Source organism: Numenius arquata, chromosome 2 (assembly GCF_964106895.1).
Source record: "Numenius arquata chromosome 2, bNumArq3.hap1.1, whole genome shotgun sequence".
NCBI classification, from domain to species: Eukaryota; Metazoa; Chordata; class Aves; order Charadriiformes; family Scolopacidae; genus Numenius; species Numenius arquata.
This window is the reverse complement of record NC_133577.1, coordinates 27042266-27069789: the sequence shown is the minus strand read 5'-3', so window position 1 is coordinate 27069789 and position 27524 is coordinate 27042266. Positions and strand designations below refer to the sequence as shown.

Genomic DNA, 27524 nt, shown 5'->3' with positions numbered 1-27524 from the left:
GTGCAGCTGTTACTCACTGAGCAGTTTGTGCCCAGGATTACCCTCTCAACCAGCTACAACAAAACCAGAGAAACAAAAAAGTTCTATTATTGCAGGGAGACAAAGAAGTGAGTAGAAAGTGGAGCTCTAGAAGTGTTTTGTGCTTTTATTTGTGTGCTTTAGATTGCAAACACTAACAGATACCATTCCATGACAAATAAAATAAGTTTCTATCCAGGTAGCTGCATGATCCCAGTCTCCTCTTTGCCCTCCCCAACATATGTTGTCCCTGCCTTCTTCCTTGCATCAGTGATCATGTGGTAAGACAGTTCAGGGGGCTGATTTGGCTACAAACTGTTTCTTTCTGGCTGGCTTAGTTGTCATTTGCATTAGATTTCTGCATTACTCAGTGTATGATCTCACAGGTGTAAATGCTGAGTAAACACAGAGACAGGAAACACGTAGCTGGGGTTGGCAAGGGAAGTAGAACCACTGGAACGTGGGTTAGATAGGCTTAATCTGATGTGGCACCAGAAAGTTCAGAGTTCATGTAATGCCTAGGGACTTTTGGGGTTTTCCTGTACTGTTGTTTTAATGGAATTGTTGCATGGAGGATAGCAATAGTGAATATGATTTATATATCAGATGAAATGTGTTTGGTCCCATATTCTGTCTGCTGTTGACACACTTAATGAGCTGCATCGTTTTAGAGCTGTGATGCTTGTGGGACATGACTAATTTTTACCTTTGGACACAAACATGTTCCCTTTACCTGTCTATTTGTGAGGGAATGGGAAGATTATATCATATTATTAACATCACAGAAGGACTGAAAAACTTGTGTTATGCCATAGAAAAGATGGAGATCACTTGGGATCATCAGTCCCGCTTGGTATGGAAAAGATAAAGCTATAGGAGAAAGAGAGGGCATTTCCTGATAAGTTTGTCTCGGTCTAAAACATGTTTGGGTTGTGAGGGACTTGGGGTTTTGTGAAAACCATTGGTAGGGTAAACCATGATGACATCAATTTACATTCAGCCCAGAATATTTGTTTTCAGTATTAGAGAAAATGTTCCAAATATGGGGACAGTGGACTGTGAGCAGATTATGAAAGAGCTATCACTGGCAATTTTAAGAAAGTAGATAAATGAGGAGTGGCCTCATAAGTATTTGGCTCTAGTGCATGGGAAAGGTCCGGACTGGTTTCAAAGCAGTTTTAGTAGTTCCTTATTGATTTGGAAGGAGAACATAAACTTATGTGTTTAACTACATTCATCTCAACATAGGAAAGAAAGAATTTTTTTGCAGCAAGAACAATCACTCACTGGAACAACCTCCCTAGGGGGCATGGTAGAGTCCCCAGTGCTGGAGGTTTTCAAGATGTGACTGGACAGGGTGCTAGGTGATCTCATTTAGACTCCCTTTCCCATGAAAGGTTTGGCCAGATGATCTTCTGAGGACCCTTCTAATCTGGGCTTTTCTATGATTCTATGATTCTAAGTAAGGTTCAATTCCTCTTCATGTGAACATAATGTTGAGAACCAATGTAAAAACTCTGCAAAGTCTAAAAATAAAATACACTCCATTCATACAATGGGAAGCTCGAATCCTGAAGCTCAGTCTTGAAGGGATTTTTGCCTGTCTGGATGGCCAGTTTTTGCACAACGTGCCATCAAAATAATATTATCTGATACATGCTCCACAAGGGTATAAAGAGTACCCTTGAGAGCTGAAGGTCAGTTGATGGTTTTATGCAAGATACTGAATGGAGTTGTAGCTCCATTGCTTTCTTGATCAGCCTTTCATAGGCTGGATTCTCCAAGAATTAGGCACTGTTATAGATCACAATGTGAAACAGTTTATTTTCCCTTATAAGTCTGAAGCCCACCAACTTTTAGAAGATTTAGGTATGGCCTGCTTTATAGAGTTCTCTAGCACAAGAGAATTAGCAGTATGAGGCTGTCACATCCACAACCAATAGAGGAAAATAAAAAAACAAACAACAAACCAACCAACCAAAACCTCACTATAATTTAAATTCTGAAGGCAACCGGGGCCTTGAGTTGTACTGGCTTGATTTGCAAAGAGGGAGAGGGGAAAAAGGTGCAATTAAGCCAAAATCTCTGTGCCCACCAAAGCCAGATATGCAAGCAATAAATTGTAATTCTAAGCTCTACAGCATCTATGTCAATAGACTTTACTTAGAAATTAATACGTTTGCTGAGAGGAAAAGGACAGTACCCTCCCATTGGTAATGTGTACTTTTGCATTATAAAACACCAGTCACATGCTTTCCAATATCTGTAGCCATTGTTTCAAAGACCCATAAGTAAATAATACTACATTTTTTCTTGATGAATTAAGGTTAGATGTACTGTAAGGCACTTTTAAAATGCTAGGTGTTTAGTAGAAACAGTATCATGGTGGTTCTTCTTTGAAATTTGTAAATGAAAAATTCTTTCACAGTAGATTGATCAGTATTTTAGTACGTAATTTAAGTTTGCAAATGTCATTGCACTTGAGTCTGTTACTAATGTGTGTGGATTTGTGGATTTGGCAGAAATGGGTGTATTTCATAAGCTCCAGCACAACTATAAATGCTGATAATCCAGCCATCTTCTGAACAGCCAAATTGCTTTTGTCTGGTAGTAACTGGTCAGGCCCAATATAGCAGGTTCATACCACAGGGATCATCTCCAAATCTTCCTTGATAGTTTACATGCTGGAATGGATTCTTCCTGTATGGCAGTAATTGGTTTGAGTCACTGACACTTTTTAGTACAGAGAAACCAATAACGGATGGCATTAGCAGAAATTAGTTGCGACATTTTTAAAACATATGGATAGCATGCAAGTTCCTACCTACAGTTAATGGAAGTGCTGGCAAGAGCTGCCAGGGCCATCTGAGCTCAGAAAACATTTGTTAGGTCGCTATGCTCCCTTTGCAGAAATTTTGGCACCCCATACTTTCTCTTGTATGCAAAAGCACTAGTACTATCTCATCCTGAAAAGAGATGAAGGCTAATGGTCCTAGATAGGGGTCCAAAGAAAGCATGGTAATTTATTGTTGGTGAATTTTGTCTTGTCCATTTATGGACATGGTTCCCACATGTTTCATATCCACTTGAAGCCTGACTGTCTTCCTAGAGCTGTACCTTGGTCAGTCACAGCAGTCTTGCAGGTATGATTTGGTGTATTTTTGTTTGCTACTGTTTGTGAGCAGGCTTCAGCTTTCCCAGTCATGGTGAGTCTTCGGTCTCTCATCTTGTTCAAGGTTGTTATATCATCTAGACTGAAATGCAACTTCAAACCTGGGTAGCTCTGAGAAGATCATCATCTGAAGTGAGGTGACACAGACACTTAGATTTCTAAAGTTGTGTAACATGTTTTTACATTTTTCTAGCTTCTTCGCTGCTTAGCTCAATCAATATAACACTTCTGCTTCAAACCTGCAATAAAGTATTGTGTACTCAAAGTTATGTAAGAAGTTGTCAAAAGCGTCTAAGAGCATTTATAAATGTCCAAACCAAGCTGACGCTGTTTGACTGACACCATTTGGTTTTCATTTGATGAACACTTTGGAAAGGCTACTCAGCTGTGCCTGCCCTTGGGTTGTTGCATACAGTACGATTGTAACATAAAGTAAACCCATGTAACCAAATCTTGCTGGTTTATGCAGCTTTAGTTACCAAGCTTTGTCTTTGTAACAAGGAGTTGCTACTATCATGCTAATATTGATATTTCTGGTAATCTCCTGTATCAATTTTCAAAGCAACCTTAGGCTTCTACCAAACTTTGGTGTGTTATGAAATTTTACACAGCCTAATGGTTGGAAAGTAAATTACACTAAGCTTGTTCTAAAGTAATTCAACTGGAAGAAAAGTTCCCAGAATGATATCTCTACTTTACTCTCCTATCATTTCCATCTCTGATTGCGCACCCTTTAGAGTTATTGTCTCTAATGCTTACACTTGAGCACAGAGGGCATTCAGCATCTTTTCTTTCCTTTGGGCAGAATATTAACTATATCTAGTGTGTAAATATTAGTAATTATGTGGTGCATAAATTGACAGTTACTTCAGGGACTCAAAACAAAACAGGTCGCTGCACTTGATGCTTTTAATCTCAGTAGTCATGTTTGTATAAAGTGATGGGAAAAATACCAGCAGAGATCTAGAAAGACATAATATCTATACTAAGCTTCAAAATCATGTCAAAAGAAAATTTTGATGGTTGCAATGTCAAACTTTCAAAAATAACAGTTCATAAGCAAAAGGTCACAGAGCAACTGTTCTCGGCCATAAGACAATGGAAACAAACTGAAGGTCCGTCTTCTGCACTGCTGCCATCAGCAGAACTGCACGCTTACGGAAGGAGTATAATAACTGAAACAAGTGGAGGATGGTATTCCCCTTACTCTGTATATCCTTTTAGCAATTTGTAGGTTAGGAACTGCCTTGTCATGGAGTTCAGCAATATGTTGTGCCGCTTGGATGATTTTTTTTGCCTTTAATTTCTGCAATCAATTTTGAATCTATTTGTATATTTGTCATCCACAAAACACTACGCAGAGTAGCAGTGTGTTCTGCAGCTTCAGTATCTATATTTCCTCAAAGTCTTTTTGATTCACTTTGTATAGTTTTACATTTAGCTTGCCTGAGTTTACTTTTCTGTCTCCTCTCTCTTTCCTTTTCTGGCTTGGACTCAAATCTGCTCACTGAAGGATACCATTTTATCTGTAATATTCTACTTTAGCTTCCCTTTTAACTGTCCTTGTATCACCTCTTGGGAGAGGAGTATTTGGTTTTGGTAATCATACGTTTATTTTGAAACGCTATTAAAATGTTTTCAAGTATTGCTAGGAAACCAGTAAGATTTTTCTCTTTGGCCTTTAATTTTCTCTTGGCATGCATCCTTATGTTATGAAGGTCTTCTTTCTGAAATTAAACTCTACCAGAATGGGCTTCTGGGATGCAGGTGTTGTTGTCAATCAGATAGCAAGCTGGAGTAGAGTGTGGTCACCCTCACAGGGGCTTTTTTATAGTTGCAGCTTGAATCAGTACTATGCGTTGCTCAAAATAAATCAAGAGTAGCTTCTCAGCTTGTGCATTCTCTAATTGGTCCAGAAAGCAATCATTTATAGTATGTAAAAATATATTCTCTGCATCATGTCTTTTTGTGCCATCAATCTGTTTGCAGTTACGATGCAGACTTTAGATGAATATGACATAATCTTTCCACTGGACCCTATCAAATTCAGTGCACATGGATTCTTATGCTTATGTAAGCATGTGTAGAATATTTTATTTCACTATCATTTTCATTGTGTTGTCTCTTCTTTCACTTACTGAACACTGGTCAAGACCTCATCTGGGGACAAACTCGTCTCCTTTTTTTTTTTCCTGTGCTATTAACACTGAAGTAAGAGTGCTTCATGAATATTCAAGAATAAATGTTCACAGTGCTCACAGGAATCACAGGAATAGCTCAGTTCCATTTTATAGATGAAGAAATAAGAGATGGGTAGTAGCCAAGGCATCCACTTATTTTGCTAACAGTTTGTAGCACACACAATCTGTTGGTTGTTTTAGTTGTTTTTTTGAAGAGTATTTATCGCTGTGTAGCACTTAATATGTGTCAGTGTCATTGTGAACAAGATTAGACCTCAAGGGCTCAAACTAAGTCCTCAGAAAATGACATGTGTGCCAGCCCTGCCCTTCCCTCTCATGCAGAGCCACTTTGTGGAACATCAGCTGTGAGATCCAAGTATTCTGGGTAGTTTCAAGCAACTTAAAATATGAGACTATCCTTTGTCTCTTGAATCCTAGCCTTGTTTGCTCCATTCATTTTGCCTTTTGTAATACACAAGAGAGAAATCCTACAGCAGCAGTCTTTATTCCAAGGACCTGATCTGCGCCCCACCTCAGTAGATCTCTTGTGCTTCGCATGACCCTGTTAATGTCTAGTACCGCTTTCAGTTTGATCTTTAATTGTTTTCATGCAGGAGTTGCCTACCAATATTCAGCCACATTCAGCATCAAATCCTTATCGTTTCCAGTTTACGTACATTTTGTAGTGCAAATCTAATTGATTTCCCTTTCTGTCTCTTGTCTTGATGCCACACACTCTCATCCCTCAGGCTTTTCTGGGTGTGCATCCACCTAGCTACTTCAGATTCTGAAGTAGTGGCAGCCCTTCCTCCTGCAGCTTACAGTGAGTGTCTTGAAGGAATTGGCACCAAGTTCATGATGCGATTATTGAGACTAGAAGCACACATGCTGCCTTCTGGCCTCTCCTTTGTTAGGGGTCCCCATGTGCAGCTGCAAGTAGTGCAGTTATGCAGCCACTGTCCTGCACCCTGCTGCCATTCCAGATGGCTCTGGACTGGTCTGTCCTTCAGCTACTTCTGTCTGTCCTGTGTGGTCTGGAGAAGAAAGAGAAGTCCTACAGACCTGGCTCTCCACCAGTTCAAAATGTCACAGGGGAGTAATATAGCTATATTCCTGTCCTTCACAGACAGTTGCTGATATTTATACTGGAGAAATTAGATGATACTTGTGGTCTAGTCCCTCTGGGACACTAAAATCATCCGTGATTTCAGTGTGGTGTCGCTTTTATTGACTGTATATTGTGCATGTCCTTCACCCAGCTAATAACATAGAATCTGTGGAGTTGTGGCTTCCTTTTATTTTGCTTTCTACATTTCAAATGGGCTGTTTGGATGAAAGTCAACCTGTGTTGAAAAGCTGCTAACTGACAAAATATTGATTTGTATCCCCTCAAAGACAAGCATTTTTTCCTCACGTGCTTTTTATTTTTCCTCAGTGCACCGTGTGTTTTTCTGCTTTTGACATTACGCAGTTTACATCCATTTGTCTCTTTAAAATGTCTCCATTTTAATGTATGAAGTATCTGGGTGACCAAACCTGAATGCTGAAGCCCTCAAAAATGCATCCAACAAGCTGGCCAGAACAATAGTAAATCAAGCGTGAGACTCCTCAGTCTGCTACAGCAGAGCTTCAGTGTCTGTTCTACATGCTCACTTTTATAGAACAAAAGACTGTAAAAGTGCCTTGCTCTTTCAAGAACCTTAGGCCCATGGTAAGAAACAAAAGCTCAGCTTTATTTTGTTGTTTGGACTAAGAATGCAAGAAGAAATTCCCACAGTCCCAATCTGCAACAGCCATCAGAACTTTCTTCTGTCTTTTTTTTTTTATCTTGTCTATCATGAGCTAATACCTGCAGGAATTCTAGTACATGCTAAATAAAAAAAAAAAATAAAAATAAAAATTAGGACCAAACTGGGCACCCCAAAACTGTGGTTAGCCTTAAAACTCTTAAGAAAAAATACTTTTTCCTTTCTACAAATTTATTTGTAAAGGCTTGGAGAATTTATCATGCTGCTTAAGTAGTTAGAGAACAAAATACGTTCCGCAAGTAATTGGAGAGTGGGGGAGTGAATGAATAACTGAATGAGTGTATGTGATAAGTGAAACAATGAATGAGTAGGCAAGGGCAAGAGTGAAACGATGAACTGAGGATGAAGTGGGAGAGAGTGAAGGAGAGGAAGGAAGAAAAATGTGTAGAGAAAATAGTGGGGAAAATTAAATAAAAGGGAGAAATTAATCAGATGAAAGAGAAGGGCAGAAACAGAAAATAGAGTAATTAGTTTTGGAAAACATCAGAAAAGAATGCTGTCAAAAGGCAAAGTGTGTTCTTGGTGGGCTTGTGACAACATAGATGAAAGGAGAGAAAAATAATTGGAATTGAGATAGCAATGATCTGAAGAAAAAAAATAGAAAATTCAAAGCTGACTAGGCAGGATAATAGGACAGGATCAAAGGAAAGAGGTAGGGAAAGATGCTGAGAGGCGAGTGAGAAGTAGGAAAAGGAAATGACTGGGCCACTGGCACACCTGGCTCAGTTCTGGCTGTGCCTCTGCTTTCCTTGTATGGCCATGGCCAGGTCAGCTGGTGCTCTTGTCTTTTTGTAGCCTGGGGATAATATTCTAGGGCTGCTCAGAGAACCAGTTAATGAAAATGCAGAAAAAAAATCAATTCTGTTATGAAGGTCCTGTAAAAATAAAAAGCAGTAGCTTAGGACCAAATAATACTTGCCCTCGGAGGAGGCATACTCCGTCCTCACTGCTTTGCCTGCTCTGCAGTGTGCTTTCTCACCTTCCAGATCTGAGATTTCCCCTTCACAGGAGGGAAAACGACAGAATCCAAAGCAGAGCTAATGATGTCTGAGCACCACATTTTGGGAATGTTTGCACAAGCGTTGTTATTGCTGGTCAGGACATTAAGAAGTGACTATTATCAATTCTGATGGTTTTAGAATATGTAAATATCAGAATGAAATCATGTTGATAATTTAAAAAGAAAGATAGGTATAAATAGTCGCTGCATTTTTGGTAGGGATTTATCCTTGTTCATTCATTGAACATTGTGATTCTAATTCCTCATGTGTTAAGATGAAAAATGTCCCAGAATTCTTGGACGTTTCATCTAACAAGTTGATATAAACTAGATATAAACAAATCTAGTGCTTCATAATGCTAATCCAAGTAAACAAAAGTGTCTTTGAAGGGGCGTGGGGTAAGCAGTGTGTGAGTTTACTAATCTATTATATTTAAAATAGCTTTCTTTTATATTAAAAATAGATGCAATTATAATTAGGCAAAGAAAGAAAGCCACAATCCAACTTTAGTAATGCTTTTACTGATAGTATTATGGTCTTTCTTTAAGCAGTAATATGCTTTGTCGCCTGAATCAACTAAGTAAGAAAATTACTTTTTCAATCTCTAAAGCAATCACTTTTATAGCTTCATCTAGTAAATGAGCAGTCTGCTCTCCAATAATGAAGGGCAAAAAACATGTGGATTTCTTTTTTTAAAACATTCTATCAAAATTTGTTGTATGCTATCTTACAGACTACTGAATCATCAGACTCACAAAACAGATTTATACTCAGAAAATGCTATTTAGAGGAATGCTGAGTTCTGCTAAGGGGAAAGAATTGAACTGATCATCAGTGCTCTTATTATTCAAAGTTTTATTCAAAATAATCTATGACTATTGATATGACATACCTTAAATAGCTCAAAAAGAAGTAAAAATTTGATTGAAAAATCCTGATGTCAGAGGCAAGTCAGTGAAAAATGTATTTCTCTCATGTTTGCTGTATGAGGCAGCAAAACCTGTTAAAAGAGGCATGAAATGTTTGCTACTTTCAATAAAACTATTAGAGGGCAAGGAAAAGCTGTTTGGATCTCTTCAAGTTACAATAGATTCTTGTGCACAGACTCAATTTAATTATTTTTTAAGATAGTCTAAAATGGGAGTCCTAAACTTTGTCCCAAACAGTAAGGATTTCTATAGCAGATATGGTACAGAAATCACTGACTTAGAGGCCAAACCCAGGTGGGAAAGCGTAGAGTTGAAGTATGTCTGCTTTCCTGAATTGTTCCATGTAATGAACCATAGTGTTGGCTGCTTGCATTTGTGGGGTACTTGCTTATCAAATATCTACTGGGTGGCAGCATGTTCCAAGGACATGGTGACATGGATGTGTCTTTGTTAAGAATAGAATAGATGTTTTCCGGTGGAAAATGTAGAATGTGAAATTCTACAGTAACAATTAAGAATATTAAATAAAAAGTCAAATACAATCCACAGGTTTTAAGAAAAAATGCTAAGAAAGAAAAGAACTATTACATTGCAAATAATCAAAACCCATGGGGTAACAAAGTTAATTTACTTTTAAAATTCATGTTATTATATATTCTGCATTAGAGAAAGGGATATCAGGCTTCAGATCCTGTTTCTAAATACTGGGAGTTTTTTTAACATGGGCTGCACTGCATTTTGGGATTTTCCTTATGGAATCTCAGTGCATTATGGATTTATGGAAGCACTCTGTCTTGTGGGTGAAAATGAGAAAGCCACGAGTTTACTCCATCTTTGGACTGACCAGAGGTCTGTAGTCGTATGAGTTTCTTCCTTGTTTGCAGTCTAAAATTCTGTGCATAAGTTAATTAAACATGCACATACGTGGTTAATCAGCTGAGGTACCTGCTATTCACAAGGAAGGTCAAGTAGAGTGTGCCTGTGCTGTATCTGTTCTGTGGGTAAAGAGGAGACCTCTCATCCCTATGCTGTCGCATTTGTCACGGTTTGCCCACCCTGCATTAAGATGGACCTTTGGCTTTCTGTCAGTGAATCAGAAATTATGTTTAGCTGGGTTGTTAAGTATTACAAAGAAATATTGTCAGGCTTCTCTTTCATCTCGCCTGTGCCATGGCATGGGAAGCGTTTTGGTTATATTTGGTTATACGTCCCTTTTTTCTGCTGAGTAAATCAAAAGGGCCTAGCAGGCAGCACAACTGCATTCACATGGGTGAGAGCCATAACACTCTTACGCTGAACTCTGTTTACATCAGGGTACTTAGCTGAGAAATCGGTATTTTGATGACTTGGGCTAGCAACAAAGGCCAACATTTGACATCTTGGAAGCCACTGTAAGGGTGTATTTAAATAAATGTTACCTTGACATCCCAAGATGTCATTGATGTTAAACAAGCAGTTGAAAGAAATTCATTCTGACCTTTCCTTTGTTCGCAAGAATCTGCCATCCTGCATCCAGTGAGCAAACTCTGCACACACGAGGATCCTCTGACGGGTCTTCTCTGGATCTTCTGTGTCACTGTGGACCTCTGTGTAAGCGCGTGGGAAATGTCATCCCAAGCAAATGCCAGCATTGCCCTCCCAGCTGCTTTGTTTGCACATGGCAAATGGTTATGCAAGATAAAAGGCAAACAAGTAATGGGACTTGCCACCTTGAATTTCTCAGAGGCCTGATTTTGAGAGGAACAGAGGCTGCCATTACGTGGGTGTACCTTTAAAGGGCAGCACTGGCATAAGCAGTTCCTGTGTCTGGTTGCATCCAGCCGCAAGCCACTTGTTCCCACACTTGGTCTGTGCCTTCAGATGTGCTGGAAAAATTGTTTACAGCCACGTGGTGAGCTGGACAAGTGAATTGTTCTTCATTTGAAATAATCATTTTATTTTTATTCATTTTTAACCTGGATCCATTTTCTGATCTGGTTCATTCCTTGGACCCAGAAAAAGCTACTTGGACACAGCTGAGGAGGTGGTGGAGGGAAGGAGAAGGTTTGCCAAAAATAAGATAAGTTCCTGCCACTATTAATGGGGGGTTTTTTTGTTATTTTAACCATGCTGGTTGTAATTCTGTAATAATTTGTTTTCAGACAGAGCGCTGGGTTTTGTAATGCTCGTTTCTCACTACTTCCTGCTGTCTCCTGTCCCCACACTCTGCTCATGGCTTCCTCAGCTGTGTGGACTGAGCAGTTTCTGGGGCTGTGCTGGCTCACAGAATCTATTTTAATTCACTGAATGAGTGAAAAACAAAGCAAAAAACCACTGGTGAGTGTAGAGGATATTTTTTCTCCCTGATTGTGCAGGACCGAGCCCGACAACATGTTACAGTCTGCTGGGGAGGGAAGAGAACCAGGCGAGAAGCTGGCTTAGTGCCTGGAGAGGGGGCTGGGAAGTCAGCCTGCAGCGACAGAGACCTCTCTTCTCACACCTGCAACTCCACAGGGAGATCCTTGACTGCAGCCCATCTGCTCAGGGAAGCTCTCTCTTAGCAGCCTTTTCTCCAAGCTCCAGCCAGGCACAGACACGTGAGCCGGCTGGGGAGCCGGCCAGTGGAGATGAGTGGTGGCAGCGCACAGGGGGCAGAGAGTGTTTTCTGCATGTTTTCCCTGACCCACCCATGGTGCAGCCCTGAGCGCATGAGCCTGGCCATTGCAATTCCAGTGGCTGCTGCAGGCGCTCATATCTCTCCAGAGACAGACCAAGAGGAGGGGCCCATGGAACTACAGTCAGAGATTCCTTTCCTGTGCACTGATTCCCTAAAAATTATCTTTGTATCAGTGACCTCAGATGGTGTAAAGAAAAGCAGTAAGCATTACAGTAATTATTCATGAAAATTATCTCCATGAGAAACAGCCTCATTTTCCTACAGGCAGCATTAACTTTGGGGGTCAGTGTTGTTTTGAGAAGCTGCGTGTGCATGTAGTTTATGGCTGATTGTACATTGGGAGTGAGTGGGAATTTCATTCAGAAAGAAGATACATTTGAGTGCTACAGTTTAAGGCAGGCCAATGTGGTGTGAACAGAAGTTGTATTGCAAAGGCTTTCTCAGGATTGCTTGTGCTTGTACTATAACATAATTTCTTTATATAGTTTAATTTTTTGTGTGGCAGATGTATATAGAGCTGCTAAAGGAAATGCATCAAGGTTTTTACTGTATGCTTTTTTTTTTTTTTTTCTTCCAGACTACTCTGGATTTGGGCTGGTGAATAGCATGTAATCCCAGAGTGGACTGCATTCAGTCCTGGTAGTTTTTAAAAAGGCAGATGGGGGGAGGGGAGCAGAGGGTAATGTAAACAAAACCGCTGATTTAAAGTTAACATTATTATCATCAGAGATTTCCCTAAAAGTCCTTGAGTGTTCTCTCTTTAGAATAAGCCTGAATCATTAATCCTTCTGGGGCCAGGCAGACTTTAAATTGCATTTCAAATCCAATATTCCATAAAGAGCACAGAAACAGTGAATAGTCTAGTTTGTCTTTTAATCATTCAGAGACATAGTAAAAATAACTATGTTGTCAAGTAGTACATTCCTTGCTTTTGTACTTGTCCTCCTCTGAGTGCTGGCAGGTCACGCTAATGGGGCTTCTGGAACAACTCCAGACTTTTTGCAATCAGTCAAGAAAAAAGCATGAAAATTCCTGGGGAGATGATCCTCTGCCTGGGTCACTTGTGCCTGCTCACTATGAGAAAGCTACTCTGCCACTTGTGGGCCAGGTATGGAAAACCCTGGAATTTTGGCTTGGTGGAATAAAAATTATTTTTATTCATGGTGTATTTTGTGCTAAGGCTTGTAATCAACAGCAAATAAATACAATGAAAGTGTTTATTGCAAAATGTGGAGAAGGAGACATTCACTTTATATATCTATATGTGTACACATCTATATCCTAGTGAGTATATTGTATTTTAAAAAATAAGTTTGGGACCTAGGGGTAATAAAGGATCTTTTGTTGATCTTTCCGAGTTAGCACATGATGATTAACTGCATCTGTACTGATCTGAAAACTCAGTTTAGCTGAAAGAGTACAGCAGGTCTATAGCACAGAGGCAAGCACCGTGTGTGCTGCCTCCCAGGCGAGCAGTAGCCTCCTAGAGAGGCTGTGCAAGGTGCCATGTTGGCTGCTCAAGCACCAGCTGTGCTCAGCATGAGCTTGTGAGCAGGGGCTACATGAGCTTTGTAGCAAGGGCTACAAAGATGATCAGGGGCCTAGAACATCTCTCTTATGAGGAGAGGCTGAAGGACTTGGGTCTTTTTAGTCTGGAGAAGAGAACACTGAGGGGGGGATCTTATCAATGCCTATAAATACTTAAAGGGTGGATGTCAAGAGGATAGGACCAGTCCTTTTTCAGTGGTGCCCAGTGACGGGACAAGAAGTAACAGGCACAAACTTGGGCATAAGAAGTTCCATCTAAATGTGAGGAGGAACTTCTTTACCTTGAGGGTAGCAGAGCACTGGAACAGGCTGCCCAGGGAGGTGGTGGAGTCTCCTTCTCTGGAGACATTCAAAACCCGCCTGGACACGTTCCTGTGCAACCTGCTCTAGGTGGACCTGCTCTGGCAGGGGGGTTGGACTAGATGATCTCCAGAGGTCCCTTCCAAACCCATATCATTCTGTGATTCCGACCTCTAGGGTTCCTGATATGGATTAGTGAAGTCTGCTTTTGACTCTGGCTTGAGGCCATCCTCCAAAAGGTATAGATCAAAACGTGTATCTTTGTGTGCCAAGTGACTGTCAGTAGTGGGGTGAAGAAAAGAGGCCACAGCTTACATTCACAGACTCCTTTTTAAGGGTTTCATTACTTGGAGTATTTGCTTGGGAATACACAGAATTAGGAGAGGGGAAAAAATAGTGCTGTGAGCACAGGGTATGGACATGATGATAAGGAGAGTGAGGGAACAGCAAGAAATGGGGTAAGCAGAGGAGGGCAGTTGTTCCTACTGTGGCCAGCTTGGTGGTGATATGGGGAACAGTGGCTGGAAGATGCGCAGTGGATTGGATGCGGTACAGGAACATTTGTCAGGTTCAAACTGCAAATATACAACAGAGCTGTAAGCAGTGATGCTTTCGCTGGCCAAACTCACTTCATATACTAGCTCTTCCTTTTATCCTGCAGTCCCTTATCCGTTGTGATCCCTCTACAGCCTCCCCATTCCCTCATTCTACCAGCAGCCCCAAAGTGCTCCGTCTTCCACCACCTGCTGTTCTTATGCAGCCTGCACTTGACAAGCTCTGTTTTCCCAAAATGGGGAAGGAGAGGTATTCAAAAGCCCCCGTTCATCTCCACCTTTACAATACTCCTGCTCCTAGCAGGGGGTAGCAGAGCCCAGTCTGGCTCCACAACCCTTTCTCCCAGGGCTCTGCATGATGCACAGTCCCAACATGTGCCATCAGATCATGTATCTCTATTTCCCTCTACCCTCTTTTCTGCTGCAGCACTGTTTTCTACTGTCAGGGCTAATGAGGTCAGGGCTCTTGGTACTTTTCTCATCCTTGCTCTGCCTGTTGTGAATCAGCTGTCGCTGTGGCTGCAACTTCCCAGATAACTCTGTCTGGCTCTCCTCTCAATCCTTAAGTCCTATTTCCCATTTTTTTCTCTGGTTTTAAAAACACTATAGTGAAAGTAAGAAAGTTGTGAAGACAGAAGGCCAATTTTAGCCGTGGTACAAGCAAATGCAACTTCTGTTTCTTGGGCGTTATGTTTGCTAACTCCAGAGTGAGTTCAGCCTGTAACTGGTGCTGTTGAAAACTGTTGGAGGCAGAATTTGCATGTTTGCTTTCAAGGCAGCTGTGATAATAGCAGCCTAAACAGTTGCTCTTTCTGGGACTTCTTTACAAAAATGATTTACCATATTCTCCAGAGAGGTGATTTGGCTCAGTGATGTTGCCTCTGTACCAGGACAACCTGGTAGTATTCTAGACTGCTCACAGGCATTGGATATAAAGCCTCCAGATGCACTTTCTCTAGACTGTTGCATGAACCTGGATTTGGAGGCTGAGTGGCAGCGCTGTGAGCCTTGGCCTCCTGCAGTCTCCCATGAAGAAGAGTCTCCCAGTTTGTGTAACTGCCTGGTGACCTTGCTTGAGCAGCACTGAAACCCACAGGTAGCATATGCTGCAACACAGGTGGGCCACAGTGCTGTTCTGGATGGCACATGATGGAGCATATCCGTGATGAGCTCTTGATTCAAGTCCTGCTAATGGCTTAGTGTTTTGACTCAAATATGTAGGAAAGGTCCTAGTATTGAGCTCCTGTTCTTGAAGTCAATCTTGCCCTGTAGCCTTCATGACATTGTTAGTGGAGTATCTGAGAGCAGGCGGCTAGACCAAATAAGATATTGCAAGACTAGAAATGGTAAACAGCACTTGCCTGTGCCATCCTTCTTCTTTGGGATTACTTTGGGAATTGGATTTCTCTTGGAAATGGATAGAAAGTCAGTCTTTTTGCAGTACTACTAATGTCTTCTGTTTTCTTCCATTATGAGACAAAGCAAGAGGCTAAGTGGCAGCTTGGCACCTCCCAGGGGCTGTGTTCCCATCACATGGAAAAGGTCCAGGCTCCCAAGGGCAGGGTCCCCTCGGTGCATCCCAGACTGCATCTCATCTCCCTTATACAGAGTGTAAAAAGCTACCCACCTGGAAGAAAAAGGTACTCAGAGAAATGTCTGTTACTTACAGTATGCTTTGATCCATACAGTGGTCTTTTTTTCCTGCAAAGAGAAGGCAATCTGGCCCAACCTTTAGAATTTTATGGGACAGGCAAATCCACTTGAGTTTTAAGTGGCAGCGCTGGTTTTCTTTAAGATCTCACCCTGCAGTTTAATCTTCAGTGAAACAAAATTGTTAGATTTATTTTTTAAGAGTCTGGCATCTATATTAGCAATCAAGCCTACAAATTGTGCCTTCTGGTTGAACTCAGTAGACCCACAGCTTTGTGTAATTGAGTCTGCAGCATGATAAAGAGTTCTGTTACGGCTTCACATATTGATCAGTCCAATTTAATTTTCTCATGGGACCTGGACCACACTAGGGATGATGGATTGTGTTGAAGGCCTGATAAGCCTATTTTAACAAAACATCTCAAGGGCTTCTGGAACAGAGGCAATTATCAATACTGATGCATGTTTCCTTTCATCAAAAGTTAAAGGCTCATTAGTAGGCTGCACAGCAGCTGCCGTTTGCAACACATGACTTTGTTTTAATTAATGTGGAGATACTGTTTCCTCAAGCTCTATGAGTTGGCTGTTTCCAGAAGGAAAAGAAATTGGGTACCAGGTTTTGATTTTAATGGTATGTGTGATAGCAGTACCTCCTGCACTGCCACATTCACTATTTTGGTAATTGAAGCCTAGATTATATTTTAGAGTGATAGTCCCATCCCACTGGTTATGCCCATCGCCCACAAATCCTGGTGTTTTACAACTTTTGATTTTTGTGCCAGGTTACTGACGATGTCTGCTCTTTTTAATGTTAGTGTTACTGGTTAAATAGCTTCCTGTTGTAACTTGGGCAATCAGCATTTTTGTTTGGTATTGGATGTTTCAAAAATGTTTTTAAGCTGTGTTTATTTTAGGCTCTCAGTGATGAGATGGAAGCTCATTGTTGTTGCTGGCTGTTTTACCTTTCTTGTACAAAAATCCTAACATTTCATTTATAACCTATTTGATGTAGGTGTGTTGTGGGTGTTAAATCCATAGTGCTATTTCATGTTGCAAATTGGATGCATGGAAAGAAAAGATGATCAAGGCAAACTGCTATGTTAAACTTGATTTTGAACAGTTTTCAGACAAGCAGCTAGAATTTTAGCCCCTTACAGAATTGTTTTGCTTAGCTAGTAGGAGGAGTTGCTTTTGTTTTGTTTATTCATCAGAAAACAATTTAAACCATTTAACACCTGCTGTAGTGTTTTCTGATTTCTTTTTTATTTCACACACATTGCCTCATTAATTAGCACAGTTCTGTTCATTAATGCATGGATTGAAAGTCAGCAGCAACATATTCCAAGGAAAATTGGTAAATACCTTTGTTTCTAAGCATAGATGAATGTGGATGGGTGATACCAAGAAAAAATTGGAAAGGTGACTGGTTTGTAGCTAATGTTATTGTGCGATGAACCAAATTCTGTAACTTGCTCAAAATCCTATGTTGCATGTTTGGTGCTTCATGATAAGTGGTACCTTACCTGATTTTTCTTCTTTTCTGATATCTGAACTTCAAGATTCCTTCTTTCAAGTGAGAATTACGGTTTTTGTAATAAAAAAGAAATACTCAGTACTGGTAACTGTTGCTTAAAATTGCAAGTCAAGTATCTCTTAGGAGGCCAGAAATAGGAAGTTAGATGAAAAGAAATATATTTTAGTTCTCCCAGTATCATGGAATTCTTTTGAAGTTATGACTCATATCCAACCATTACTGGAATTCATGAAGATCCCATGAATGTTTAATGGGAGATGGCTGGTACCGTCACTGCCCTCCAGGCTGCTCTTTACTGTCACTTCTCTTCCCCAGTTACTGTCATGACTAAAATGTGAAGATGAGTGGGTTACTTTAAATTGCTTTCAGCAATGATTAATTCAGATTAATAACCTAATCTCTCAAACACTGGAGCACTGAAAGAACAATAATGATGTGAGAAATCCCCTAAACTCACCTAATATCAAGTATATGGGGCCAATTCAGACTTTCCTACTGATGTGATAGAGCCAACGTGCTTTTACCCTACAAGAGATTTCAGTGGCCTATGATCCGTACTAAAACTGTGCAGTTCAAAGTGGTAGGTTGAATGTCACAGATTAGCAGGATTAAGAGCAATTTCAGAGTACTTTAGGCCTTTGCTTACTTCCTCTCTCCGTAATTCTCCACCTGTGTTCTCTTGTCGGGGTCTGTTCCATGCGACAGCCCAGCGTAGGCTCCCTGCCCGAACCATGGCAAAGGAGCAGAGTCTGCTTTTCAGGGTGGGGTTGTAACTGGGTTTGTACTTTAAAGGTCATTATTATAAAATATGTAGTAAACTTGAGTTACCGACTAGACCTTTAAAAATAAACTGGTCTTAGATATATACAGTGCTGGAAAAAAAATAGCAATTATTTGGTTCTAAAATGGAATAAAATGAAGCATGGGAATGTTCCCTATACCTGCTTTTCTGGAACGTATGTTAATTAAGATCTTAAATAGTGGGACAGTAACACTGTTTATCATTAGTTTTAAACCTTAGTGGTATGTTTAATAATGTCTCTCACTAGTTTTGGAAGCTGAGGCCCTGAAAGTTTTTTTTCTTTTTTTAATAATGTACATTATCTTATTTTAAACAGTGCTATTTATTATTTTATCCTTAAATCTCTAGGGGCTGAAGTGTTGTATATGAACATGTCAGCATACAACGAAGGCCGGCTTCAGTCATCTTTCTGGATTGTTGATAAACAGCACGTGTACATTGGAAGCGCCAGCCTAGACTGGAGATCATTGGGACAGGTAATTTAATTGAAAAAGTCATCCTTATACCCTTTGAGGCTATAATGAGGAAAAAAAAGTAATGTTTTGAGGTCAGCAAGTGGAGATGGATGGCTTTCTTTTTCCGATGGTTTGCTGGCAGAAGTGCCAGCATCAAAAACTGCACTGCCATGGTTTTGATGACTCTTCTGTGTTGGCAAAAGTATATTACTATAAATTTTACTTCTTTTCATTGGAGTAGCTATCCTCAACAGTTATACTTTGGGTTAAATTTAAAGAAAAATGATTGCCTTTATTGATTTCTGTGGTGATTTTGTTGTTTGAAGATTATAAATTCTGGTTTACTTATTTGAAAAAAAAAAAAAAAAAAACAAACCACAACAAAAACGAGTGGGTGAAACTGTTGGAAAACAAACCAGTATAGAAACTCCGTGGTAATGTTGTGAGCATGACCTAGTCTCTCTCATCTGCCATTTATGTAAGGAAAAGGAAAATTTGGAGACTTCCAAATGGATAGTGGGTATTATCCTGAAATACCCAGCATCTTTGGGGAGGGAGAGATTTATGGATACAGAAAGTCAAATAGCATAATGTTTTTGAATGTTGTATGTATTGGAGAGAATTCCATATTTTGATTCTTCATAAACAAGAACGTTGAAGGATGTACTCTAAGGCTTCTTTGCCAACAACCAGTGCTGAGGACTCTCTACAATCTGCAGCCATTTTGAAGAAGTAATTAATCAGTAATCCAGTTTATTTGCTTTCTTGTAGGTACTTGTAGCTTTTTTCTTTCCACAACAGTCTCAGGAGTATTAGCGGCTGTAATGTTCATTTTTCCTACATGCCACTGACTGTGGGAGGCTGCTGTTGATCATCTTTAGGGAGTGGAACCTGTGCTTTTAGATGTCAGTAACTGAAATGCACAACAGAGGGGAAAAAGAAGCAGTCCTAGGTAGTTAGTTGCAGTAAAAAAGCTTACTTTTTAAATATGAGCAGAATCTCAGAAACACATGAATAATTTTGAACATACGTTCTAATGATTTTGTAAAGAAGGTCTGTGTTGGTTTTATTGAAGTTTTTAAGGTTTGTTTTGAGCTAAGGGGCTAAAAGTCTAAATAAAAACAAATTAACCATTTAGTAAAGAAAAAGTGAAGTAAATACATTTTTGGTGTTCCTATATGTATTAATTTATGTAAAAGGTAACTTTTTGAATGTTTACAAAGGAATGTGGAAAACCGGTAGAAAAAAAGCACGTTGTTAGCCAACCAGAGAAAGTCTTGGCCAAGAGGATGTTGTATTTCCAGTCAATGCAAGAATGTTTAGTTTGGGCTTTTGGACACTTCAGAAATTAAATGTTTATACATTGTGCCTCATGAGCTAAACTGTTCTTATGTCATACGTAAAATAGCTCTTCACAGAACTATTTAGCTTATAAATAGTTTATGCTCTATTTTAGCTTTATGTGAAGAGGCACATCTACCACACAGATTGTTATATTATTATAATTAATGATTGTATTTATGACCTTCATCACAGATGCTACAATTCCTTATAGGTTTGGTCTTCTCATACTGAAGTAAATCTTATCTCTTGTCATATGCCTATGTTAAACTTTGATGCCAGTTCTTTGTGGGCCAGTGTTTCAAATGCCACTCTATTTTCTGCATGCATTTGGAGGTTTTTTTCATCTTACAATAGTATATTTTTATACGTAGTGATAAGATGAAGGCCAGAAGAATATTTGTGCAGGGCAAGAAGAAATCTCTTTGAGTTCCAGTTAAAGAGAATCTGCTTTCAGTTAGTTAAGAAATGTATGCTATGGTTTCAGAAGAGCCTGAGGAAACTAGAAGCTTGGCTCCTGTTGACATCAGATCTGAGTATCCAATTCGCTTACCCTGGAGTTACAGGTTAATAAATCAGGGCAACTGTCAAAGAGATCTAATATACAGTCCTAAAATAATAGTCTCTCTTGAACTTTTCACATAAGAGGCAAAATAAGCACAGAGCTCTGTCATTTTATTCTGAGTGCTTTCCTTAAGGAAAATGCTTTGCACATGCAAATGACATAATCTTAAAACAATAACTGTTTTAACTGATCCCTCACTGGGGAAACACACCACCCATGGGCCCTCATTATCAGAGCCCCAGTGTAGCTGCAAATGAGGGATCAGGTCTCCTCCTCTTCTCTCCTCCTCTCCCAAAGCAGCCTAAATGAGTAAGAACTGGGTTTAACTGGGAGATGGCTGAGCAGATAGTGCCAGGCCTGTCCAGACTCATGCCCTTGCTCTCGTGCTGCCTGCAGTAGTGGGGTAGGGCTTCTGCAGTTTTGCAGTGGGAGGCAAGGAACTCGCTGCAGGTGCCACTGCACATCTCCTGTTACGTCCTGGGTTACCTGCAGGGAAAGGACCGTGAAAAGGCAGACTGGGCTGTTGATTAGTCACATACGGTTTCTTTGAAAGCTCATCCGACTTGTAGAGTAACACAACTTGTGATTATTGAATCAGCAAACCACTTTGGCCAGTATTGCTAGATCTTGACAGCAAATCACAGAATGAAGTAGGTCTCTGCTATTCTAGAAACATATGGTACTTGGGCCTGTCAAGCACAGCAGTTGTCTTCTCACTCAAACAAAACATCCAGTATGAGTCAGTCATCTTGTAGCTAACAATGTCTCCTTATTCAGCAGCACAGTTCCAGTGTAAATTATGTGAGCACATCCAGTTTTTCATGTAATAATATCTAAAATGCAATGAAAAGCTTAAGATTTTAACTGTGCGTGTGTCATATCTTTCTATGTGCCTTCCCCTGTATTTTCTATATGCATGTTTATTGTTTCTTCTATACTGAACCTTTGCATACATTCAGGCCAGTACACTGCGTTACTCATATAGGAGCACATACCTACTTCTCTGTTGTGGTGGTTGCACTAGAGATGCAGCGGGTCTCTACAGTATTTCACCCTGGGCTATAGTCCCAGAGCCTTCCTACCTCTTGCTTGCTAGGGGCCTAAAGATGTAGAAACACTTCTGTGACTAGCAGTACAGAGCATTCGGCATACTAGGGAATATTTATGCAAGGTTATTGTGGAAGACATAACTGTATTTTATTGCTATTTTGTCCCTTTGTGGGAGGATGAAAACAAAAAGAAAAAAAAATGTCTGTTAGCATCATTCTTCTCTTGGAGCCCGAGTCTAAAGCTGAAATAGTAATTTAAGAGCTTCTTAGAAAACAATGTCAGGACTTAAATGTCCAAAGGTGTCATCTTTGTTTTTACTATCTTTGTGGAGAATTATTCTCTACGTTTATAAACTGGACACTAGAAATCAGTCTAATATGAGGCTTACTGAGTTTTGTTGCCATTTTCTTGTTTTTTCCAACACTGACAAGAAGCAATACTAGTATTTCCTTTAAAAATAAATTTTCTGCATCAGGGAGAGATTTTTGTATACTGCATATATTACTTAAGGAATAACCTTTGAAGTTGCATATATCTTTGTGCCTTTGCTGTCAAAGTTTTAATACTTGCCAGAGTCTCAGCCTTGAAATGATGGGCAAGGCTGACAGCAGACTCTATTACCAAGTTTGATCATTACTTTTCAAGTAAAACTGTGGTTTGGGTGGGTTGCAAGTTTTCCAAAACTCTAATAATTTTGGCTGAAATCATCTATGCCAGCTATCTGCTTCAGTCTGAAATCAAACCCCACAGGCAAATGAAAAGTACTGTTTAAACTCGCTGAAAAAAAAAATGATTTTACAAAGATTAGCTGTTTTTTTAATTCATAGTGAAATATTTTGATCTTTTCTTCCAGCAGGTCTAGATTTTGTTTCAGGGATGCATCTTTTTCTGTTGTTATTAATATATGGCAAATATTGCCCAATTACATAGCCTGTTGAAAATTTCAGTTTATGAACAGGGAGGGTTTTACCACCTTCTTAGACAGGTACCACTTTCTTATATATAGTAAACTGTGTAAAATTTTATCAGTGAAATAATCTTTCTAGCAATCAAGTTTCTTTATGGTAAATTTTTGTAAACTGATAAAATGGTACAAAACCTGTATAAATAACTTTATACAGGTTTACCAGTTTGATGGAAGAATTCTGGAGAGTTGGTCTCTTGATTTGTTTTTTTTTTTCATGTTGCTTGAAAATGCATTTAGCTCTTTAATTCTATTAAGAAATGTGAGGTTTGTAGTACAGACAGAACAATTAATCATCTGAAGAAACACTTCTGAAGCTCTTCATGCTAACAACATTTTTGGAAAAGTTTTATTCACACATGAATAATTGAATTGGGCAAACAACTGTAATGGATTAGTTAAACCAATTCAGAAAAATACATTTACGTGCAACAAATAATCAGCCCTTGGAAAATTCTATTACTAAAAATTATTGAAACAACTAAAATTAATCTGATTGTCTTCACTGGAAGTGGAATCAAGCTAATATTAAAATACTCTAGTAAGCAAAAAAATTGCTTAAATCATGAATGCTAACAGGTAGCAAGTAGTTAGGTGCTTCTGTGGGGGCTACTGTCCAAATTTGAATGTTTGAGCTCTCAAGCGTGCGGCTTGCTCCCTGTAATTGGTAGAGTCTGACTGTAAACACTGGCCTAAATGAAAGTGCCACATCCGGAGTCCTCCACTTACTGAAGTGACGTGAGACAGAACCACCAGTGAGGAGGCAGCTCACACCTTGTGCTTAGGCACAGAAACTGTTTGGGCTGGAGGAAAAGTGAGTCTTGGTGTGCCAGAAAATAGGGAGTGCCGGAAAGAAGTGGTCTTGGAAAAAAGAAGGGGGCCTGGAAAGAAGAATGTGAAGTTCCTGGCTGGAGGAAAAATCCTGGAAATGAGGGAAGATCCTGGAGGTCAGGGAGCTGTGAGGAGATGGAAGCCAGGAAATGCACCAGAGACACTGTCTGGTGATGCTTGAGACAAGTAACAGTGAGCAGCCACGCAGCAATGACAGACCCAACTTTCTGCCCAAGCATCCCAGGTCAGCAGCCACCCTCCTGCAGGGATGGAAGGTATGGATGGGAAGTATGAAAGATAATTAAGTAGTTGCAAAAGCTCTCATCTCGTTGCTTTTTAAACAAACCCCAATATCCAGATCCACTGCAGGTAGTCATTTACTCCATCTTGCCTGTGACATCTTAAAAGCATTATCTCAAAAAGTCCTGCTTAAATTTTGGTTCAGATGATGTCCAGGAAATGTTCCTAACCAGACCTATGATTTTTTCTCCTAGCTGTGTAAAAGCTGCTAGCAGGGAATTTTTCTTTTTAAGATGCCTCAAGTCCATATATTTTCTGGATTGTTCATTATTCTGACTGTTGTAAATTCAGACCAGTTTAAGATGAATGGCTGTAAAATATATTTTTTTAAGGACAAAAACCTAACCGTATGAACTTGCTCTCATTTTCCCACTTATTTGATGTCTCTGTTGGATTCTTTGTGTGATTTGTGTCACCGATGCAAAGTAAGACTTCAGAAAGGCATTTGATTTCTCATCTTAAAAATGCATCAGAAGGAGGACTGGAAAAATAATACCTGACGTCTTCACCTATGTATTTATTTATGAAGACATATTAATTCTTGGTAAATTGGGGTTGGTGTTACGAGTAGAAGTTTTTGACCTCGCTTCTTTCACGAAATGAGTACAGGCAGTGTTTCGAATAGCAGAAGTTTATCTAATCATCTCTGTTGCAAAGGATCGATGATTTGTTCTTGCTGACTCTCAACAGTGTCTTGGAGCACTTCTGAAGCTCCAAGTGTGACAGCTGGGTATCTGACAGGACTACTAAACAACAGTATTTCATTTTCAGGCAGTTTCCTCTCCGTTCTCCTCTTACTCTCTTGTTGTTATAAGCTAGAAACTGCTGATTTTATCTACATAATTTAAGGTAATTAGAAAATTAGATAAACAGTCCCAACACTGTTTATTGGGTTTGAAACAGTGACCTGTTTTATCCGAGGAGTTAGGTTTTTGCCTGATGCACCTAAGATGTTAAATAAATATAAAGGAGAGCAAAAATACTAGAGAAGGTAAGATGTGTGACAGCGCATGAATGAGAAACCCTATATAGACTACTTACTTATTATTATGTAAAATAACTTACGTCTATTTAGGATTGACTCCTACGGTACATGAAAGTTGTAGCAGTTATGAATTATCAATTACATTTGAAGAATAGGAAATAAGTTGCCCAGTTAATTTATTCTGTTAATAATTCAGTTGAATCAACAGTCAAATTAGCTGTGTGAGATGTTAAGAGAGCCATGAGTATACATTATTCACAAAAGGTTTATTAAGCAACTGTAGATACAATAGATAAGCAAAGTCATGCTTTTTATGATAAACATTAATCATCGAGTGCATAAGTACCCTATTAGAGAGAAAAAAAAAAAAAAAAAAGAAAAGAAAAAAAAAAGAAGAAAAGAAAGCCCCAGCCAGTCAAAGGAGGTACACTTTCTATGTGTGTCAATTTTAAGTAAAAAGTGATGAGCCAATATTTTATTTGGTTTAGTGTGAATTAGTTTTTTGGACGCAGCTATAGGAAGGTTTGCAGCAGGATGGCTGCAGGAGCACTTGGAATGTTGCTGCACGTCCTCCCTGTTACCAACAGAGAGAGGACAAAACTGGACTGAGAGATCCTGGAGGTTTCAACTTAGTTGTTCAGGCTCTCCTCCTTACAGCATGGGAAGAAAAGGAAACAAAAGCAGCAGTTATAATTCTTCTCTACTACCTTCTCCTCCTCTTGTCTTCTGTGACATAGATTGATAACCTCTTTTTCTTCCTACTCTGAGATGACAAAAATTGGGAGATGAATATGTTATCTCAGCTACTGAAAACTACATCTAAAAGGACAGTTTTGGGGCAATTTTAGATTGTGGCAATATTGGAGGAGAAACCCTTTGGTTGCTCGTGGTGGGAGGTAAAAACAGTTGGAAGCAATCCAACTGTCAAGTCACAACTTGAAAGCAGCACTTAGGGAGTGACAAAATTTATTCTGGGATTATTCCTTCTTCTTTTGGTCTCCATTTCTGAGGGTTCCGATCCAAATCAAAATTCAGGAAGCTCTGGGACACCACCAGGAGCAAATGCAACCCACACTTCTTTTTATGTACCTCAGGAAAAGGGGAATGATCAAAATATATCCTTGAAAACTGTAGTTTGTATTTAATTGTGTGTTCAAAATTGTCCTCCCATAAAACCAATATGCAATAAATGCTGGATTTCTATGTACCTCAAACTACATCATGATAATCTCTTTTGTTTCCAATCTCCCCAAAATCTTGCTATTGTGGAGCCACTTCTCCAAACTGATCATTGAGACAGGATCTGCACATTTGCAATTTCTGTTAATGCCAGTTGCATCCTATCTTTACAGAACTGCATAGAGCAAAAAGCAGGCTATAATCATTTTTTTGAACTTACTATCTAAATGAGTCTCTTGAAGTTATGTAATGGTACATCTGGTCCTTTTGAGATAAGATACTTTGTCTGACGGTAGAATTATATCTTTTCACTCAAGCAAAAGTTATATTGAGAGTTCCTATTTGATATAATGTTCTTCTAGTATGAACTCCAGTTATGTCCCTAATGTGCACTTTACACCATTGCCAATCCTTACTATCTTCCTCTAATAATTTGCTTAATTTTCCTACTGTCCCAGCGGCGTTCAGTATCATATCATTATTAGTAAATTGAGCACAGTCTCAAGTGTCCTACAACATGAAACAAGGCTCTTTCAACTTCATCATCCACCAAGGTTCAATCAAGCTCAGATGGGCAAATGTTAGCCCCAAAATACATGCAACATAATACCAGTATATTCTATCTAAATTCATATTTCTGTGTTAAATAATATCTCTTATATATGACAGAGACTATCTGCTTCTCAATAGTTGTGATATATTGTTTGCCATTTGATCCAATCCTTTAAAAAACTCATGCTGTTAATCTGATTTATTTCAATGGGATTATTTCCAGAACTAGCTAACTTTATAAAGGTAACATGAAAGTGCAGCCCAGATCTTCAAGCACAGGTGAATGAGTCAAGAGATGAAGAAAACAAGTCTAAGTAGATATTACAGAACTGCATTGACAATTAAATACCTTTTTTGGGGTTTTATTTCTTGCTGCGTAGAAAGCTAATTGGATTGTCAAAACTCTGCTGTGATGCTATTACCGCTTATACTTCAAAAGACAGGCTGAAAATATATTTATTATTTCCACTAAGAGCTTTTGGGCAGGGTCTCCATCTTTGACCAAATGTAGAGCAGTTTGATGACTCTTACCTTTCTCCAGGATAGCAGCTTTTCTTTTTTTCCCTGTTTTTGCCGGCGGGGAGGGAAGGTATGCTGCTCTTGGAAATGTGCAGGACTCATAGCATGCATTTGTCATGGTGTAAAGTTTGCATTTTTGGAATCTGATGTTTTGTTTTATTCTTTAACTGGGACAGGCCACTTTTGCTCCGTTACATCCAGTAAATAAGGACACTCAGCTCTTCCTGTTCCTGCTTGAAATTTATTATCTGACCATGCATTATTTACAAATGAATCTCAGGGAAGAAATGGGCTGTTTGTCCCTTGCTAACTTTGCTGTGCACTGCTAACGGAGGGCTGGTTAAAGCCAAACAGGAACATGGGTAATTTGGCTGCTACGCCTGTGTTCTGCATGTAGTTCTGTTACTGCCTGGTAGTGCTCTTGGTTCCTCCTTGCTCCTGCAGGCTTCTGTTTCTGTCATCTAGTGAGTGGGAACAGCATGGGGCTCTATATTTACCTTGCACTTGGAGCCAAGAAGACTTTTCATGCTCCCCCAGCTTGGCTAGTTCCTGTAGATGCAGGGCTGGTTCCCAGCTGTGAGGTGATAGGAAGCTATTCCTGTTTAATCATACTTCTCCCTCTGTTGTGCTC

The 27524-nt window shown here is 39.6% G+C and overlaps 1 protein-coding gene across 1 annotated transcript in view; it reads left to right on the top strand.

The window, feature by feature from the left end:
• PLD5 (phospholipase D family member 5) overlaps positions 1-27524 on the top strand; it is a 181363-nt gene that overhangs the window by 128130 nt on the left and 25709 nt on the right. The window contains exon 5 of the mRNA XM_074168561.1: positions 18501-18628. Coding sequence (XP_074024662.1) covers positions 18501-18628 — 128 coding nt within the window. The remainder of the gene's footprint in view (positions 1-18500; positions 18629-27524) is intronic.